Source organism: Xyrauchen texanus, chromosome 43 (genome assembly GCF_025860055.1).
Source record: "Xyrauchen texanus isolate HMW12.3.18 chromosome 43, RBS_HiC_50CHRs, whole genome shotgun sequence".
Taxonomy (NCBI): domain Eukaryota; kingdom Metazoa; phylum Chordata; class Actinopteri; order Cypriniformes; family Catostomidae; genus Xyrauchen; species Xyrauchen texanus.
In genome coordinates this window covers 24,368,013-24,388,737 of record NC_068318.1, presented here as the reverse complement: position 1 = coordinate 24,388,737, position 20,725 = coordinate 24,368,013, and the positions used below count along the sequence as shown (strand labels likewise).

Below are 20,725 nucleotides of genomic sequence, written 5' to 3'. Positions count from 1 at the left end.
GAGGGACATTTATCGTGAAAAGGGACTTTATCTTGTATTGATTTGATCTGTTTCTCAACCACATGTATCATATCACTTCTGAAGATACAGATTTAACCACGGGAGCTGTATGGATTACTTTTGTGCTGCCTTTAAGTACTTTTTGGAGCTTCAACATTTTGGTCACTCACTTCCATTATATGAATTTTAGTGGTGGCCATGACTCAGACAGCATATTCTGTAAGTGAAATGTTTCTTAATAATAATTAAAAAAAACTAATATTAATTGAATATATTAATTGAATATATATATATTCAATTAATATGTTAATCCTAGAACACATTAAATACTTCCCGTTCAAAAATACCACGGTAGGCACTGACCTATACTATGATTTCCATAGTTATAATTTTAACAATAAAACCACCAGTCAACAATAAATATATCATGAATTTTAGCAACGGTTGAAGGAAATCATAATTGCGGTTAACTTGAGGGCCCGCTGCCCCGCGCGCTGCGGATCTTTGGTTCCGCCTCCTACAGGCGCGCACACCGGAAGTTTGGATTTTGTTGTTACACTGGAACAAAATGGCTGCTGTGAGTTTTTTTCATTGAAGGCACTGGGACATTTATTCCGCTTCTTGCTTTGGATTTCCTGCCTATGGTGATGCAACTCGATTGGCAAGTCTGCTTTGATGTTTGTGGCCACTGTCACTTTACGACCTGGTCTGTCAGTTGGCCGTGTTGTGTGAAAATGTGCATTTGAAGTGGTCTGTTAGCTGTGCTTAGCCAGCCTATCGTTTGCTGGAGCTGCTGTACTGAAGTTTAGCTTCTTCTCTTGTGATCATATTCCTCTGCATTTCATTAATGCATGTTATGTATCGTCATTGCATCTTTTAACACATACTTTGGCATCATTCTGTTGAAGTGAGCCACGTTTGTTTTCTAGATGTTGTGATTGCTTGCATAAATAGATGCATAACTGGCATCATGAGCTGTGGTCATGTCTCATACTTTGTTTATTTCCAAATATATGCTTGTTATTAGATGTAGGTGTTTGGGTTCTGAATGCAAACTGCCAGGAGACCAGGAAGTATGTTTATGAATGTCTCTCTCTGGTCACAGGGCTTGAATGGTGTGTGTGTGGAGGTGGCAGTGCTGGTGTAACACAACATCGCCTCCTGTCACACATCAACCACAATGGTAAGAGCTCATATGTTGGATTGTTAACAGTATTGGAATGGAAGTGGTATTATGGCGTAGTTATCTTTATATCAATAATGTGCATCTTCAGTTATTTGTTTTGACATGAGTTCTTTAAGTGTGATATGATGAGGATTACTCTGCATGATTATCTCAGAGCAGTGAATGGAATTTTATTTTTTTTTAACTTTCTTCTGCAGCAACACGTTTTAGAATATGCATTGGATCGGGCTGAGGTATTTTCTGTATTTGATTCTTTATGCTAAATGCCTTTTTTATTTGATCTCAAAAAGCAACTATATTACTTTAGTAAACTATTTTTTATTATTCATATTTATTGTATGGACATGTGGTATTTACAATGTACTGATTGAATACAACACAATTTTCGTACTACTGAGTTGTTTGCCAATGCAAAATCAATATGCATGAGAATTTTTATAATATTTGTATATATGACAATAATGCATTCAGTCTACTCCAACATTGCAATTTTCTATTACTTTCTATTAAGTACATTGTTGAAAGTGCTCGTCAGCGACCGGCAAAGAGACGAATATCTTCCAGTGGAAGGAAATCCTTATATCAGAAACTTTATGAATTGTACCTTGAAGAGTGTGAAAAAGAGCCTGAGTTGAAGGTGAGTGTCAGCATCTGTAAACACCCGAAATTACCTTTATTACAGTTACAGCATTGAGGCCATTCAGTTATAGGATCTCACTAATTTGTTTATACGTGTCTATTAGCATATATCCAGGAGTTCTTGTTTGTTGAGGCTTTAAATTGAGTGAAACGGTTGTATTAAATCGTAATATAATGATATATGAATGTTGGTGCCCTCTTTCTGTAGAATCTGCGTAGAAATGTGAATCTACTAGAGAAGCTGGTCTTACAGGAATCAGTTTCATGTCTGGTGGTCAACTTGTACCCTGGAAATGAAGGATACTCTCTTATGCTCAGAGGAAAAAATGGATCTGGTATTGCGTCATTGTTATTACTATTTCATATTTGGATCATTGGTAATTTACACATGATACTTAAAGGAATAGTTTTCCCAAAAAAATTCTTACCATTCACTCACCCTCATGCCATCCCAGATGTGTATACATTTCTTTCTTCTGCTAAACACAAACTGACATTTTTTGAAGAATATCTCAGCTCTGTTGGTCTATACAATGAAAGTGAATGGTGGCCAGAACTTTTAAGCTCCAAAAGCATGTAAAGGCAGCATAAAAGTAATCCATACAACTCCATTGGTATATCTATATCTTCAGAAGAAATATGTGTGAGAAACAGATCAAAATGTAAGTCCTTTTTTACTATAAATCTCCACTTTCACATTCTTTGGGTTTTGGATGCATATCACCACCTACTGGGCAATGAGGGAATTTACAGTAAAAAATTACTTAAATATGGATTTGTTTGACACCCACACTTAGCATATCACTTCTGAAGATATAGATTTAAACACTGGAGTCATATGGATTACGTTTATGCTGACTTTATGTGCTTTTTTGGAGCTTCAGAATTTTGGTCATCATTACCTTGGATTGTATGGACCTTCAGAGCTGAAATATTCTTCCAAAAATATTTGTTTGTGTTCAGCAGAAGAAAGAAAGTCACACACATCTGGGATGGCATGAGGGTGATGATATGCAACACACCCTCAGCAAAATCGTAAGCATTCGAACGACTTATGGCTAATTCGTATGATATCGCACGACTTTCACTACAGACAATGACATCGCTGAAATCGTTTTCATCTGATAAGCGACAATTTCTTGCTTCTGTCATACACAGGGCTGGAAATGGGGGGGAGTGAATTTCGAGGTTTCCGGTTCAAACTGATTACATTTTAAGTGAACGAAGAGGATATTTATTTTTTATCTTTTATCCACTGAATAGTCTATGAAAGCTGTGTGAGTTACGCACATGAATGTAGTGGGATCTATTGCGTCTGTGGTTGCGTAACTTGCGTTGTTTTGACTTTAGCAAATGGATAGAAATTACGTAATACACGCAGCCAATGGGAATGCCTCTCTGTCAGTGTGCGACTCTGCGTCATCATATCACCTCAGGCTCAGTATTTACTTCAGGTAAGTTGACTGAGTCTAGGGATGCACCGAATGATAATCTTACCGCTACTTTAACAGATCCGATATCAGATACTATTCGGAAACGATTATATTACATTGATAAAGCTGCTTATCATACGAAGAGCTCGTGTTTACAGTAGATGAGACACGTATTCAGTGAAACCATGCCCTCAAAACCTCCCACATATGCGCTCAACAGGTTCATAATTAGCATGGGGATCCACAAGCATGTGACAGATTTACAAATGCATACATAAACAAATGCACGCAACAAATCCTCACACGCTCAATTGACATTCACAAACTTGAAGAATGTACAAACGTATTTCACTCGTGAGTCACAATACAATACACAAATAAACTGACACAGGAGTGCTTCATCATGTGCTGGAGGGTATGGTTTAGCATGGCTGAGACAAGTTACCCTTCAGTCATTCATTATGAGGGGAAAGGAGAAATATCTAGTAGATTTGGCTAGTTTTTGTTAGAACAAATGTGTTTAGTTTTACTATCTTAATAAGCATTATATCCATAGTTATGTTAGCCTAAATGTGTATTGTAAATAGAAACTATGTATGTCAATATAGAGATATGTAATTAAGCTTTTTAACTGTCATTAATGGAGATTTAATTTTTTATTACACTGACCTGTCACTAAGTGTCACCTTTATTTTTGTTAATAGTCAAAAAACAAGAGAGAGAAGAGTTTGATGGAATAGAGACAGTCAGTTGGGTAGGATGAGAAAAACATTATAAAATGACTTTGGACCACCTGGCAAAAAATCTAGGAGAGAGAAGGCAGAGGATCAAGATTTGGAAAGAACAAGGAAAATGGGCAGAATATAGAACGACCTGAACAGCCTAGTGAGAGTGAAGATAAGGGTGCCACCAGTTGTGCAGGTTGCATTCTCACAAGCTGCTGGACAGAGGATCAATTCTGCACTAAACTGAGAGGCAGTTCTTTTTAACCGTTCTTTAACCTTTAACACATGTATTTAAAAGGTTTGTGTGACTGCCCCCCCATGTGTAGGAATTGCACAGGTAATTCTCTCCAAGCAAATTCTGTTGAATGAAAGGTGTTTTATGCACATATAATTCATGAATATTGTTCAGTGACCTTTCACCCCCTCCACCCCATTAGTGTCCCCCCAGTGAATCTCGGCCATTCCCACCACTGGACACACATAACGGCTTCCTATCATAAGGGGTTTGGGTAAGGTCATAATATTAATAAGCATGTCCTTGATGCCTCGCGCACGGAACTCACACTTACTTCCGCGTTACAAATTCGGGCATTTGCACGTGATGAAATCGTACAAAATCATACGAAGTAGCCAACTCGTAAAACATGTACGATTTTTCTTGAGATCAGGTTGCGACATGATGACAGAATTTGTATTTTTGGGTGAACTATCCCTTTAAGTAGAGTCTTAGTAGAGTAAAGTCACATTTTCATCACTAACTTTTAGATTCAGAAACAATCCGGCTTCGCTATGAAGAAGGAGAGTTACTTGATTACCTGGATGCTGAAGAGTTGCCGCCCATCCTGGTAGACCTTCTAGAAAAATCACAGGTTAGTGGCATCACTGTAAAACCTAGTTTTATCTGTGCAGTTGTGTGCATTTTTTTACACCGAGTGCTGAGGTTTCTTGTTTTGTCTGTTCGCTTTAATAGTCATTGACTAAGATCGTGTTCAGAATTCAATATGCATTTAATTTCTAATTTAATCAACCTAAATTTGACTTTAATTAAATGCATTCAGTGTCATTGTAAGTGTAGTGCTGTTTAATAATGCTGTTTTCATTAAAGAGGTGTTTGCTTTTCGTGTATTAATACAGTGAGTTACTTATCAGATTTACATTTTTGAAATTCTATCTGTAATATTATCTTGCTTCTGTTCTGTCAGGTCAATTTATTCCACTGTGGCTGTGTCATAGCTGAAGTTAGGGACTACCGACAGTCTGGGAATGCAAAGACGCCCTCCTACCAGAGTCGACATATCCTACTGAGACCCACTATGCAGGTGAATAACCATGAACAGCATTCAGTTGTTGAGTAAGAATGCATGCATTTAAATATTCCAATTGATTGAACTTTTTAAAGTAGACAATTGTATGATGTAGTGATTGTCATAAATTCACTGTGTTGTCTCTTCTCCACCCCAGACCCTGATCTGTGATGTTCACGCTATGACAAGTGATCACCACAAGTGGACACAGGTAAAGAGCCTATATTTGAATTATTATACAAGGTAATTGAGGATTTTTTTTATGTAGAAGTGTCTATAGTCATGAATAATTATGGTTGTTTACCTGTTTTACCTTTTAAAATAAACAATTTCTGCCATCTCTATACATCTAATAGGGCAATATTATACAGGTATGTTGGCAAAATTATTCTGACCAGCATAGTTTAACAAATATACAACATGCACACTGGTTTATAGACTGTATGTGTACATTTTATGTACATTCTGTTTGATTCAGCAGTCCTGAATCCTTTTTTGTTATCTGATGCTCAGCAGGCTCTTTTTTTTAAATATCATCTGATATGCTGCTATGTTGTGTAAACGTAAAAACTAATGCTTTGTCTCCAAGCATAGCATGCATGCAAATATAAGTGATCGATTTATAGGTCATTATAATAATTGGAATAAGGAGGGTGTTCAGGTTCTCAGCACAAATCACCATTTTGATATTTCTGCAGGATGATAAGCTTCAGTTGGAGAGTCAGTTGATTCTGGCCACAGCAGAACCTCTTTGTCTAGATCCCTCCATCTCGGTCACCTGCACCACCAACCGTCTACTCTACAACAAACAGAAGATGAACACACGATCCATCAAACGGTAATGCTCACACTAAGCTCTTCTGCCTTTTACTATGTGTTTGATTTTATGTATATACTTGATCATAAATTGAAATCAGATTGCGTAAACAAACTGCAATGTAATATTTTTAAGGCTGTCAATTGGTTACAAATGTTTTATTCAATTCATTAATTGATATGCTGATTAATTAATCGCAAATATCAATATTTGCTGAAAAAGGTGCCCAGATAAAGATAAGTCAATATACATTAATCAAAATAGGCTTAATTGTAAATATAATGTATATTAAAATCTAATAGTATACATTTATAGGAATATCAGAGAATTCAAGGACATTACACTATTGTGGCAGACGAGTAGAGCATTGATTTCACAATACAAAAAGTGTCTTTAGAAGTCAATATATTTTTTGTTGTATGTTCATATCATTGGTAAGACTACCACTGGCCCACAGTCCACAGCAATCCACTTTGCAATTGAGGTAATCAGTCTGTCCGAGGTACACATGCATCAGGCGAATGCTTTTGGTCTAAATGTTCCTGCATTGTATTTAACTGGTTTTCAGCATCTCTAGCCATATATGCTGCATTTTTAGGATGCTGTGTCAAGTTAAATGTAGTTTGAAACTACAAAACACATCTCGAGACCCCTGCAATCTGCTCCGTCAGAGACAGATTGCTTGTATTAAAATGATTGGGAGAAATTGGAATGGCCAATGGATGTAGAAAAGGAAGTCCCACCTTACAGGAAAAGAGACAATCATCTTTTAGATACAAACATCGCCTGTCAGTCAACTTGAGAAATTTAATTTTTTTGGTGTGTAATCCGAGATAAAGAAGCACAATTTATGATACAATTGTTGTCAGATTTTACTACTGATTTGTAATATGTTCTTTGATCGTAATCTTGGCAGACCATTTTGGATATTTCAGTCTCTACCTATTCAAGTCGATAAGAGCTGTACTTTTATGCCGCTTGTTTGCATAGAATAATTGCTGCCAAGCCTGCCTGAGAGTGTTCCAAAGATGGTCATCGAGTGTACTGACTTACCTTGAAAGAAACTTTGCTCCACCCAGCTGTCTTGAAACAGCTGTCAGTTATTTGTCTATTCAGCTGCGCATTGACGTAGAGTTGAAACGGCGCTTACTGCCCCCTGAGGACTTAGAATTGAAAAAACATGGAGATGGCACTACAAGCTTGAATTGCGCTATTAATTGCGTACATTTTTTAACGCATTATTTTTTCTATCATTATTTGGACTGAAATAACACGTGTAATTGACAGCCTTAAACATTTCTTTGACTGCAGAAGTTTTGCATTAGAAATAACAGCACAAATCAACAGAACATTTGAAGATCTGTGCACTGTTTATTTCACCACTGCAGCTGCTGTCCTGATCTCTCATTGCACTGTTAAAGCTGCAGGAATGTGAGTGGTTTTGGCAGAAGTGCTGTTGTCCTTGCTCCGTACAGCCAAGAAAAAAGTGAAGCTTTCCACAATTTTGTTCTGACATGATTTAAAAGTATATTTCACCCCAAAATGTTTAATCTGTCACCATTAACTCACCCTTATTTGGAACAACATGAAATTTTGCACTTTGATACAAAAAGATTATGAAATCACATTAATTGCACTTACTATTAAATTTTGATAATAATAATAGTAATAAATCTTCCTTGTCTGTCTCTTTTTTTCCATGCTTGATTCTTTACTTCTACAGCTACTTTGAGATCTTGTTAGTGTGATACTGCAGATATTGTTGACTTTTTTTCATGACATATTTTTTTTATGTTCCTCATTTGTAAGTCGCTTTGGGTAAAAGCATCTGCTAAATGTAAATCTATGTAAATGAAGTCCAAAAAGGGACAACATCCATCATATGTCAGTTATCCATCACTCATCATTGAAGTGGATGTTGTGTTCTCTGCAGGTGTTTTAGGAGGCATTCACGAGCAGCTCTTAACAGACAGCAGGAGATGATGAGCCACTGCCCTTCACTGCCACAGCTCAGACTCCTGGACTACCTGCAGAGGAGGAAAGAGAGGAAACCTGCTCCCTCTATAGACCTCAAGATCTCCAAAGCTGGAAATGTGAGTCAAAGACTGATGTGCTCATGTGGAACACTCAAAAGGGAAATGTCATGGACAACAGCAATTTCCTTGCTCTTTTGAAATAAATGATTATTGTAAGCATACCCATTCAGAAATGGTCATGGTTATGTCATCAGAATCATCAGTGCAGTAACATATTTCTGCCTGCATTTATCTTTTTAAGCTGTTACTCATTTCACTCGCAAAGAGTTTAACTAACGGTAATCATAACAGTATATTTACATATAGAAATCTTGAAGATAAAGCATCCAAACAAAGACTGTTTCATTTTAAGAGTCAAAGAGAGTGGTTATGTAAAACCAAGTTATAAATTGTAAGTGAGCTCAGAGAAAAAGCATTGATACAAAGTGTAGAATATGGCCCCTTTAAAATAGCACTTTTGTTCCTTCTCTTGCAGTGTGTGGACATGTGGAAACAGAACAGTTGTCAGCTGACTGTTCCGGCAGAAATTGATGTGAGTTTCTGTAATGCAATTATATACCTGAGCAGTCCTATCTGAAGTTTTCAGATAAAATAATTTAATCTGTGTTTATCAGAGCTCATTTTCCACTCTGTTTACAGGTGGAGAAATATGCAGTGGCAGAGAAATCAGTCAAACTAGATGACTCTCAGCCCACTGTTTGGCCTGCTCAGGTAACATTAAAAAAATGCGGTAAATTTTTCTGGATCTGATGGGGATAAAATAGTTGAACAGTCTTGCATGGGAACTAGATTAGTACATATTAATGAATAGTTCACAAAAAATGAAAATTCTCTCATCATTTACTCAACCTGATGTCATCCCAGATTTATGACTTGCTTTCTTCTGCAGAACACAAATATTTTTAGAAGAATATCTCTGCTCTGTAGGTCCATACAATGCAAGTGAATTGTGACCCAATCTTTAAAGCTCCAAAAAGAACAAAACAAAAATGTAACTCCTTTTCCGCTATAAATCTTGATATCAGCTAGGAAGTCAAGCTTGAAATCATAATCGTGCCTTGAGACAGCTATGGCAAGATGTACAGTGAAAAATAAGTTACATTTTGGTCTGTTCTCACGCCAAAATGACTGGATTCCTTCAGAAGACATGGATTAAACCACTGGAGTCTATTGTGTATAACTTTTATGCTGCTTTATGTGCTTTTTGGAACTTCAACGTTTTAGTCACCATTCACTTACATTGTGAGGACCAACAGGGCTGAGATATTCTTCTAAAAATCTTAATTTGTGTTCAGCAGAAGAAAGAAATTCATACACATCAGGGATAGCATGGGGTTACCATTTTTATTTTTGGGTGAACTATCCCTTTAATTTACTTTATATTATGACAAAACAAGAAAGAGCAGTTTTTTTTCAGTGGTTCTGCCTGCATAACATTCTTTAAACAGGACAAGAGGGATGACTACATTTTCGAGTGTGAGGTGGGGGGCCAGCCTCAAAGAACAAAGGTCACTATCTTCCAGTCTATGGGAGACCCGCTAGTCTACGGGAAAATCTACAGCGCCAAAGACTCCCGATCAGAGGAGGACGTCACAGACCTGCATCTTATTCACCCACCGTAAGACACAAATTATGCTGTTTAGTATTTTATTTGCCCTTTTCAATGCAGTCTATCAAAGCACAGTTCCAAAGAGCAAATTTGTTGTTTTTGTTGTTGATCCTGTCATCCTTTTCTCTCTCCATGCTGTTTAGATTCCTCATAGGTTCAAAGACAGATGCAGATCGGTAAGTACAGTAGCTGTGCTTCATCATGTTGTGTTGTAGGGTTTGGTAGGTGAGATTAAGCATAGCCGTCATATACATTTTCCTGTGCCACAGGTTTCTGACGCAGTATAAAGAGGTGTATGAGCGGGATGTGAAGTGTCAGGTGAAGATGTTGCACAACTCAGGCAGCGCAGGGACCCAAGGCCAGCTCTCTCCCACCAGAGAGAATGAGGTGAGAGATGGACAGAAATGAGGTGTCCCAGGTGATATCACTTAGCAGACACACAATACACCCACTCGCTTGTAATTAACCTTAAAAGTAAATTAAGTTGCTTTCCATGTTGGCAAGTAATTATTAAAGAAAGACTATGTGCTATAAGAGATTGATGAGTTAGATTTAGAAGATGGACACTAAATCCAAGCCCTGGAACAAAATACACAATGAAAATAATGACATCCATGTATGGATTTAATCCCAGATCAACCTTTAAACCATATAAATTGTTCAAACATTTTAATGACTGTTTGTTATTTGTTCAGGCTGATGGTTACTCAGCACTAGTCCAGTCTTCGGTTTTAGGGAAGGGTGTCAAACACAGACCTCCTCCTATCAAACTGCCAGTCGGCTCAGCCTGCGGCTCCTCAGGTGAGAATAAACTCCAATATTAACAAGAAACCAATATACACTCACCGAGCACTTTATCAGAAACACTATGGTCCATCTAAAGTACCCGACGTGGTCTTCTGCTGTTGTAGCCCATCCGCCTCAAGCTTCGACGTGTTGTGCATTCTGAGATGCTATTCTGCTCACCACAATTGTACAGACTGGTTATCCAATTTACCGTAGCCTTTCTGTCAGCTCAAAGCAGTCTGGCTATTCTCTGTTCACCTCTTTCATCAGCAAGACTTTTCCATCCACAGAACTGCTGCTCACTGGATGTTTTTTGTTTTTGGCACCATGCTGAATAACCTTTTGACTAGACAGTTGTGTGTCAAAATCCAAGGAGATCAGCAGTTACAGAAATGCTCAAACAAGCCCTTCTGGCACCAACACTCATTCCATGGTCGAAATAGCTGAGATCAAATTTTTTTCCCCATTCTAATGGTTGATGTGAATATTAACTGAAGCTCCTGTCATATATCTGCATTATTTTATGCATTGCACTGCTTCCACATGATTGGCTGATTAGATAATCGCATGAATAATTAGGTGTATAAGTGTTCTTAATAAAGTGCTCAGCTGAATATTGCTATACCAGAAGAATAACAATTTGAGCCAGACCTGTGTTACAGCAGTAGGGAATGTGCTCGCTACATATAGGAACTATATTGCACCCATGGGCACACAGTTTCAAGTCGTTCCTGTATCATATCTCAGTCCCATTTCCTTCCCTTTCTTACAATGTATTCCTGTCTCTCTGTAGGTAATATATACAGTACACAGGCCTCCAGTGGCCATCTCAAGTGCCCGACCCCTCCACCCACAAAGAATCAGTCGCTTTCCCGGAAACACTCCATGGAACTTGGCCTGCTGTCCCCTGCTGCTCTCTCGCCCATGCAGAGTAAGTGTCCCTTTATCCACAATCAGAAATGCCACCACATGTATACTCTCAGCTACTGCTATTTACGTGTTTTGTTTCTTGTTTTATTGTCATCATAGGATCAGGTACACCCAAGCCCTCCACCCCCACCAACACGCCCTGTTCGACACCACACCCCTCAGATGTTCAGAGTTTCACGCCCTCAGTTACGCCCACCCCTCAAGACCCCGCCCTTCCACAGCAGCCTGCACTGCTGACTTCGTGCTCCCAGCAGCAGATGGCCCTGAGTCAGGCTCTGCCCGTCATGACCATTCCCTTACCCACGTCCAGCACCTCTTCACAGGTCATGACCAACCCTGCTGGGCTCAACTTCATCAATGTGGTGGGCTCTGTTTGGTAAGCGTTTCCTTCCTTACTCTGTCCTGTTAGGGATAGTGTACAGTCAGGTGGTCATTATTGCAAATTAAACCCCAGCATGGCGGTCATGACCCCGACACGAAGCAGTACATTGTGAAAATGACTGGTTGCCTGACATTAACAGTCATTATACAAAAATATTTGATTTTGGAATGACACAATTGACTAATCAGAATAAAGTATTCCAGAGAGATGTGTAATAAATGTATGTATATAGACACATGCTAAAAAGTGTCGTCCCACTCATATTCAAAAACGTTTTTAAGAGTAACTTTTGTTTAATCCTTGTTTTTTTGTTTGTTTGTTTGTGTTTAAACAACAGCAGTCCACAGAATCTGAGCGGTTCAAACCCAATGTTGGGTTGTAGTCCTGGTACTCTGGCATCTGGTATACCCCTGAGTGGACTTTTACCCTCTAGTGGTCTCATGTCTGGTGCCCTACCTACCATGCAGCCTGCTTCTTCAGCGGGTAAACCTCTCTCTGTCTGTCACATGTTCATTCTAATTTGGTATATTTTTAATAACATTAACAACAGAACACACATGACCCAGTTGACAGCTACTGTGAAGGAGAATCAAATGCTAATGTTGTGTCAGCAGGAGGGCCTTTCGGCCTGAACAACAGCCAGGGACTCCGACCGCTCAACATTCTGCAGGTAACAAGTCTTTTCCAGAACAATAGAACCAATTACCGTGGCATTCAATGGAGTTCATATCCTCTCTCCTTCTTATTTACTGTCTTTGTCTCATTTCAAATATAATTTTTTTAATGTCCTGTTCTCTCAGATCCCTACAGGACCTCTGATTTTTAACTCTCTACAGCAGCAGCCGTTATCCCAGTTCTCTCCTCAGCAACAGAGCAGCCAATCTGCCACATCCAGCCCCCAACAGCAGGGGGAGTCGGTGAGTCACACTTTGATGTGAATGGCCTAAAGCTGTTCAGGTCAACTGTATCTGTCTGTATCAGCAAGACGACAAGTAACACCCACCTTGGATCATTAAGCAATTCTAATGGCTAAAATAACTATTTAAATCATGTGCTATCACGGTATGATGATTCTTAACTTTGTAAATATAACAAAGAATTACTTTTAATTATATGTCACATATTATGTTAAGAAACCGAAGATATAAATGGTGAAATTAAAAATGAGCTCACAAGCTAACCAGTTAGCCTATTAGCTTAGCATACAGCTAGCTTGGTTTCCTCTTCGTTTTCATCGCATTTCTCCTCAGTGTCACCACCTAGTGATACTGCAGTATGATTATATTCAATAAAACCTTTAAGTTGCTGTATTTTTAATAATTTTACAAATCTTTGTGTTTAGGGTTAGGTCTAGGGAACCTATCTTGTAACCTGTAACTTGTAGTGGGCATGTCTTTTAGTAGTCATGCTGCAAGCAGGTTGTAGTAAAAAAAGCATGGAAGAGAATTCGCATTTTCGAGCCATATGTCACTGGCCTTATTTTCAAAGTAAAACACCTACAGTATTTCAAACACAGTCGATGAGAACTAAAGAAACAAATGCAGTTGTACTTCATCATTACTGACAATTGTCCACTCTGGATCAGGTTGATTCAGGACTGACAACAGAACAGGGGTTGTCTGCACAACAGACAGCAGTCATCAACCTCACTGGAGTTGGAGGGTTCATGTCCCCCCAGGCAGCAGGTAAACACATGTACACACACACACACACACACATACTGAATACAGACCGAGGAACTTACACCTGTTTCATTTCTCTGCTACATCATCTCACTGGTACCCTAGTAAATCTCTAGTCAAAGTCTTTAGTCTAACAGACACTAACACAAACAGTAGACATACTAATGGATTTACTCTTAGATTTTGTAGCGTGTCATACTAATCCCTGCATAGATCAAAGTTAATCTGACCTGTTTATTTTTGGATTATCTGTGTTTGTCATAAAAGTAACATGATGGTGGATGCCACTTTTCCTCCCTCTGCTACATTCTACGTTTTATTTCCTGTTACTTCCCTCCCCACCCTGTTCTTCTCTCTCCCCACCCCTCTGTCTGTGGTAGTGCTGTCCCAGCTGGGTTGTGGTCTGGAGGGGTCCGGGCCCAGCCTACCATCCCCGAGGCTCCAGCAACCGCCACAGATCCAAGTAATGCAGCAACTTTGACCTCATTTACCCATAGACATGTGTATATTTTATGCATTTGGCAGACGCTTTTATCCAAAGCGACTTACAGTGCACTTATTACAGACTGTAATAGACTGACCTTTGACCTAAGACCCAATAGGCCTTCAAAGTCACCATTAAATCGAAATATAAATCGGACTTAATTTACTTTCTTTAAAACATAGTTCTGATCTTATTGTGCACATGATTATTACTCATCTGTGCACATTAATACAAGAATCAAAGTATTTATCTTTTATTAAATTGTGACAACTTTCTCTACCTCTGAAACAAATATTTTTGCGGCTGATGTCACGTAAGCTGCGGAAGCTTTTGATTTATTTTAATCAATATCTAAATAGCTGTTTAAGTATTGTGTTAGGCCACTTTTGAAGGTAATGCAGCCTTTTTAAGATCCAAACCTAAATTATTTAGTTACTTCCATGGAACACAAATTAGGCAGAATGTTAGTCTCAGTCACCATTCACTTTCATTGCATCTTTTTCCATACAATGAAATCGAATGGTGACTGAGGCTAACTTTCTAACATCATCTTTTGTCTTCCATGGAAGAATGAAAGTCATACAGGAGTGGAACAACATGACAACATGAGTGTGAGTAAATTGTGACAGAATTCAAATTTCTGGGTGAACGATCCTTTTAAAAGTTCACCCAAAAATGAATCATCATTTACTCACCCTTATGCCATCCCAGATGTGTGACTTGCCTTCTTCTGTAGAACACAAACAAAGATTTTTAGAAGAATATCTCAACTCTGTAGGTCCTGACAATATAAGTGAATGGTGACCAGAACTCCGATTGGAGATTTATAGTAAATAAGGACTTAAATATTGATCTGCTTCTCACCCACATATACCACTTCACAAGATATGGATTTAACCACTGGATACATATGGATGTCTTTTATGTGGCCTTTATGGGCTTTTCGGACTTTCGGAGTTCTAGTCACCATTCACTTGCATTGTGAGGATTTACAGAGCTGAGATATTATTCTGAAAATCTTTGTGTTCTGCTGAAAAACTGTATACACTTCTGGGATGGCGTGAGGGTGAGTAAATGATGACAGAAGTTTCATTTTTGGGTGAACCATCCCTTTAACCCATTTATTTAATGCCGGTTAACTTTAATGTAATGAAGCCTCCTTTTAAAAGTTCATTCTGTTATATGATTTCTCTGCATTCACCATTTAGATGAAATATTCCATCATGATACACAGCTAAATCTTCTGCCACAGTTGTTCATAAGAACTACATCCATCATTTCTCTCTTGGCTACTTCTGACCAATGTAGAAGCTTCACATGATTCTCTTGCCCGTATTGAGTTACCATTCTTCTTCTTTATCGCTCTTTATTTATGTTTTTCCATACAATGTCAAGCTTGAGGGCTCAGTATATCTCTTAACAGCTTCTTGAAATGCATGTTTTGTTGCTCTTTAGGAAAACAAATTCTCTAAACTTACTGTACATCAGGAATGTTTGACACTGACCTCTGTTTCATGTATACATTTATAAAGAGGAACATTGCCACTGGATTTTGTAATCAGTTTATAAGCATGAAACACTGTTATACATCATCATCAGACTTTTATTTATTTTTTTTTGGCGAAAGCCTTATTCTAATCAAACCATCACTCCCTCTTCTCCTGCATCTGACCCCAGTAACAGGGGAACCCTTCCATTAGTCCCATTAGAGATGGGAGTTGAAGTTGCTGTCTTACTGACACCAAATTAGAGCATGGCGGGCATGTTTATGCATGTGTGTGTACACTACAGGATTTCTGATGAACAGCAGCAGCATTGCATTCATTTACTTCCATCTGTTCTGCTCAACTCTTCCCGTTTTCTCACCCTCAGTCATCTTTCTGTTGTTTCCATTTTCCCACTTATTATCCCTCAAACAAATATTTCTCCCTCTGTTAGCCTCACCCAGCTTCTGCAAACTGTACAGTATGCTGCATCCATATATTTCCTGCAGGATTCCATTCACAGCAGCTTTGCTTCAGTTGAATCTATTCTAATAACTGAGCCAGTGTGGTGTTCATATAGTGTGAACACAAATATGTCAAATTAGCATTGGGTTAGCATAATTTTAGTTAAATTATCATATAGAAGTGATAGCTAAAGGTCACAGTGATAATGTAATATTGCTGTCTGTGTATAATGTAGTTATCTTCTATTACTAGAATTGATCAGGTTGGGCTACATCATGCCTGTGTCCAAACATACCTGATTTTTTTTTGTATATAACAAAAAGTGGTTCCGATTCAATACACCTTTTTTTCCTCAATGTGGAAGCCTGTTTTCACTTGCATTGGCAGATAATGTAATGTTAATGACACCCAACAACTGGGGGTAGGGGGGTGTTATTCTTTTGGGAGGGCAATTGTTTATCTCTTTGTTGGACCAGAGGGTTTTCCTCCATTGTGTCATGAATAACAAAATAATACTTGACATCATGGCCAGGTCTGTGTGTGTGGCGGCCATGATGTCAAGTATTTTTTTGTTATTCAGGACACAATGCCTACAGTATGTAACTTGAAACACACAAATATGTACTATTTTGGACATATTGCAAATCATGTGACATTCACTGTGTAGTGAAAGATTGATATATTTTGGAAGCAGTTAATGCATGATTATATTAATAGTAAAAAACGAATGCCTCTTCTATCACTTATCAACAAAGCTGTTTACACCACAAGTATGCAGCTTTGAATCACTTTTTGACTTTACATACTTGCACTGAAGACAGCTTTGTTGATCCTAATGGCAGTATTCTCATTTCGTTGCATAGATTGGGTATTAAATTGTATCATCTACAAGGCATCATCTCACACCCTGGCTAAGTGGAAGAGATACTTCTGAGACATAAGTACGGTGGAAAGAAACTTGGTACTTTTTGAACTGTGCAAATTAATTATCTGTCATTCTTTCCCCCCAATTGCACAGTTGCAATTCTTGCAGCACCAAATGCAACAGCAGCAAATGGGTATGGCAGTGGGGGGGGCGGCGGCACAGGCAGCACTGCCACGGCAACATTCCGCCAACCAGCCAAGAAGTAAGAGGAAACGCAGCACGCCACAGCCCCTGCCCAAATCATGACCTTCAGCCCCGCCTACACACCCATCATGAGGAAGACAACAACAGCACTGTGCTTGATCTACAGATTTCTACGGACTGATTGACTGTGGCTTGACCGGACTAAAGTTATTATTTTTTATGTTTATAAGGGGACAGGAACTGCCCACCTGACCTCAGGCAAGATGAATAGATCTTACAGCAAGGATTTTTAGAGCAGGGGACCTTAGAGTATTAACATATTTTTTAAAGAAATACAAGCTATGAAATGAAACAATTCTTGTAGGGTTCTTTACGGCATGCTGTCTTTATTCTCCTTCCAAATGACCCTTTCTACGAGAGCCTGTTTGGCTCAAGCGAGTGGACCCTACGCACACTAACAAGGGCCGTACAGATGTGCCTCAATCACCTGTTGCTCAACTTTACCATTGCGAGAAAACATAAAAACATTCTCTCTACTGCTGGATGTCAAAGAGTGATTGGCCGCCATGTCCCAGCATGCAATTACATGTGTGGTTTTTATACAGCACATTTTAAAATGGCATTTTGCTATACTGTGGGGGGGAGTTGATGTATATTCTTATGGGGGGGAAATCTAACCATGTGAGTGGAAGAACATTTCTGAACACTGAGGCAGAATTTTTGTAAATGGTCTTTGTCTGCAGTTTTATTGTGATAAAAAAGAAAGTATATATTGACAGTGAAAAATACAACTTTTAGATAAAATGTCATGAATTTGTGCATTTATTTTGTTGTCTTTGTGCTCTCGATGACTTTGTCCACCAGTTTGGTGATCTCTTTGTTCCTCGTTATAGCGCGATTTATGCATTGTTGAAGTTTTTCACCAGATAACGACGTGCCACCTAAAACATAGTTAAACATTAATCTACAAAATGATGAATATACTTAATTCCTATAAAATCTACCGATAGCAAAAGTGCAGTTTGTAAAACTATACAATATAACCAACAAATGCTATAATGCTTCAGTATCGAAACTGTATTGCTTTCAGTCTCACCTGGTTTGTGGACAGCACAGAGTCTTTCCTGCTCATCTGTTACTACAGTCATTAATGCAGTAGACAAGCTCTCTTCCTCTGCAGTGGGGTCTACTATGATGATAGAGCTGCTCAAAGAGAAGACGAGGTAAGTGAAATTACTTAAATTGTGCAGTTAAAGTAATTTTATGTTGATCTGAGACCAGGGTTCATTCTTAAAACGGTTATGTTAGACATTTGGTTGAAATACTATGTTGATAGTGCTTGTTTTTACGTCAATCTACAATATATAATAGTAAAAAATTGAATTTGGGTTACTCATCAAATACTGCAAACGATGAGCCAACAGGGTGCCGGTTGATCTTCAAATGCTGCTTCTTCTGCATATCAACTTCTGCTAAATCGGTCTCTTTGTTTATCTTGACTTCAGGGAGTTGTGCTGAGACAGATAAAAATGTGATTAGTATTCATCAAAGCATCAAATACATGGAGACGAGGAACTGCAATATTCTGAAGAATTGCTCACCATTTTTTAAAGCTGCCAGCAGAGCTATGAAACAGGTGTCAAGTAAGTTGCCATCATAATCTAAACACATTATATCACAGTACAGCACCCAGCAAATCTAAAGGATAGATGACAGATGAGATTTACTGGACTTGGAGAAATCTGATGATTAAAGGTTGTAAAACGTGGTTTTATTTGTGCCATTTCCAAAAACTGATCAATCAAATCACTTTGTCACACTACTGTGTGCACAAGTGCAACAATAGGTGAAATTCTTGTGTGCAGTTCCGAGCAACATAGCAGTCATGACAGTGACGAGACATATACCAATTACAATAAACAAAATACTTGCACAACACAATAAAAGCTGTAAGAGGAAATTTAGTCAATTTTCTATTTATAATCATTTTTAAATTATATTACTGTTATCCTAAAGATATGGGAAAGATATGCACATCTGGGATAGCATGAGGGTGAGTAAATGATGAGAATTTTCATTTATGGGTTCCTTTAAGGCTGCTCTGATGCTGCATATCATTAAAACACAACCAAAGCAGCATCAGAAATGCCTTTGATACTAGAACCTGTGGTGGGTGAGAGCCGGCTCAATTTATTCTGCTTTTATGCGTCTTTAGATAGAAGTTTGAGCAGGCACAGAGCACCCTTAAAGAAAGCCTTAGTTTAGAATTGAATAATATTAATAATTTATTGGTGGACCGATGGAGTTTTCAATGGCTAATGCCAATAACTAGAGAGTTTGAGCCTAATTATGGTTATTTATGTGGACCTTACCTTTGTTTTTTCAATGCACAATTCCTCCATATCTATTAAATCTGAACTGCAGAGGAAAACAAAATAAATACTCAAGTTTCTCAGAAATGTTTTGATTATTTTATTTCTTAATCCAGCATTGCTTAAAATGAGTGCAGTGTTTGTTTCTTGATGTGTACCTCTCAATGACATCAGCGATAAACTGGCTGGCTGCCTGAGCCTGTTCTCCGGGTGGTCCGGGTCTGAATCTAGACGAGCACAGTGGTGGCAGATCTACATTTGGGACTGGAACACCAGAGGGGATCTCCATGAGTGATATGTCAACAAAAACAACAAAGCACTTCTAATAATAATAATAATAATAATAATCTTAAATGTACCTATATATCCTTTGTTTGGAGCATCAGAGGAGGGCATAGCTAATTCCTGCAAGAAAAACAGCTACATTTTATAATAATAAAGAAAGCTATATCAACAAATCTTAAGGAAATGGAAACTATGCTTACAGCCTTTATCCCACAGATCACTGTGGTGTTTCCAATTTTTACCATTGCTGATCCATCAGCTGTAGATATGGAGCCTAGAGGAATAGAACAACGTGTCAATATCACTGAGCCAGATAACATCTTTATTTCTACAGCATTGATTGGATTATAATTTGCTAGTGTGTCTGATGAGTGACTTTAAAAAGTGCATCCAGAACTTACTGATATTTAATGTTGTGGTTCTAAACTCTCCCAGTTCCCTTCCATCTGGACGACAGTTTTCTTTCTGTTGAATAGAAGATCAAATGTTAAAACAACTTACCCAGTGTACATGCCTGCAAACAGATAATCTCAAATCAAACTATATAGCTAAACAACAGGAACCAAAGTATTAACAGCTCACCAAAAAGCTTCTGTGATACTCTAGAGGCTCTGCAGTTCTGAGGAAACATGTCATCTGATTATATAATTTCAGAAACTCATAAGACCAAATCACCATTACAACACACTGAAAACCTCTAATAACCTTCCAATCATTTTTCTGCAAAGTTATTTAGACACAGTTTAAACGTGTGAACCATGCGGTTTAGTGTTCCACTTACTTGAAACCAGCCGCCATGATGTTTAGACAGCACCACGTGAAAACACAAGTGACGTCAGGCACCGTTCACGCCGAACGCTTTGTTATTTCCGTCCGCGCTGTTTGTAAACATAGACGTCCTGTCAAGTTCAAACGAACTTCAACCGTTAAAATCGCGAGACACTTTATAGAGCGTTCTGTTCTATTCCTTGCGCGTGAACAGCCCCTTGTATTATATTACTCTGCCGTCCTCCGTTCCAGCAGAAGGCGCTACCTCA

At 38.4% G+C, this 20,725-nt stretch overlaps 2 protein-coding genes across 5 annotated transcripts; one reads left to right on the top strand and one right to left on the bottom strand.

The window, feature by feature from the left end:
* Positions 1 to 552: 552 nt before the first annotated feature.
* On the top strand, positions 553 to 17,146 carry supt20 (SPT20 homolog, SAGA complex component). Of its 4 annotated transcripts, none has more exons than XM_052115764.1 (24): positions 553 to 577; positions 1,106 to 1,183; positions 1,384 to 1,419; positions 1,698 to 1,823; positions 2,034 to 2,160; positions 4,749 to 4,852; positions 5,186 to 5,302; positions 5,445 to 5,498; positions 5,986 to 6,125; positions 8,038 to 8,197; positions 8,616 to 8,672; positions 8,780 to 8,851; positions 9,589 to 9,758; positions 9,893 to 9,925; positions 10,019 to 10,136; positions 10,445 to 10,550; positions 11,329 to 11,466; positions 11,565 to 11,841; positions 12,185 to 12,330; positions 12,462 to 12,517; positions 12,648 to 12,764; positions 13,433 to 13,532; positions 13,910 to 13,992; positions 16,981 to 17,146. In XM_052115764.1, the coding sequence occupies exons 2-24, from the start codon at positions 1,181 to 1,183 to the stop codon at positions 17,131 to 17,133; spliced, it is 2,493 nt and encodes an 830-aa protein (XP_051971724.1). In that variant the 5' UTR covers positions 553 to 577; positions 1,106 to 1,180; the 3' UTR covers positions 17,134 to 17,146. The 4 variants fall into 4 exon arrangements, with proteins under 4 accessions (XP_051971724.1, XP_051971725.1, XP_051971723.1 ...); XM_052115765.1 differs by having other exon boundaries at positions 571 to 644; XM_052115763.1 differs by lacking the exon at positions 553 to 577 and adding an exon at positions 601 to 661.
* A 586-nt stretch (positions 17,147 to 17,732) lies between these two features.
* On the bottom strand, positions 17,733 to 20,682 carry exosc8 (exosome component 8). Its single transcript, XM_052115771.1, has 11 exons — positions 20,470 to 20,682; positions 20,271 to 20,307; positions 20,090 to 20,153; positions 19,889 to 19,962; positions 19,763 to 19,808; positions 19,562 to 19,667; positions 19,404 to 19,449; positions 18,633 to 18,729; positions 18,425 to 18,545; positions 18,128 to 18,234; positions 17,733 to 17,972 (listed from the first exon to the last, which is right to left on the bottom strand). The coding sequence occupies exons 1-11, from the start codon at positions 20,484 to 20,486 to the stop codon at positions 17,854 to 17,856; spliced, it is 834 nt and encodes a 277-aa protein (XP_051971731.1). The 5' UTR covers positions 20,487 to 20,682; the 3' UTR covers positions 17,733 to 17,853.
* Between the last annotated feature and the right edge of the window lie 43 nt (positions 20,683 to 20,725).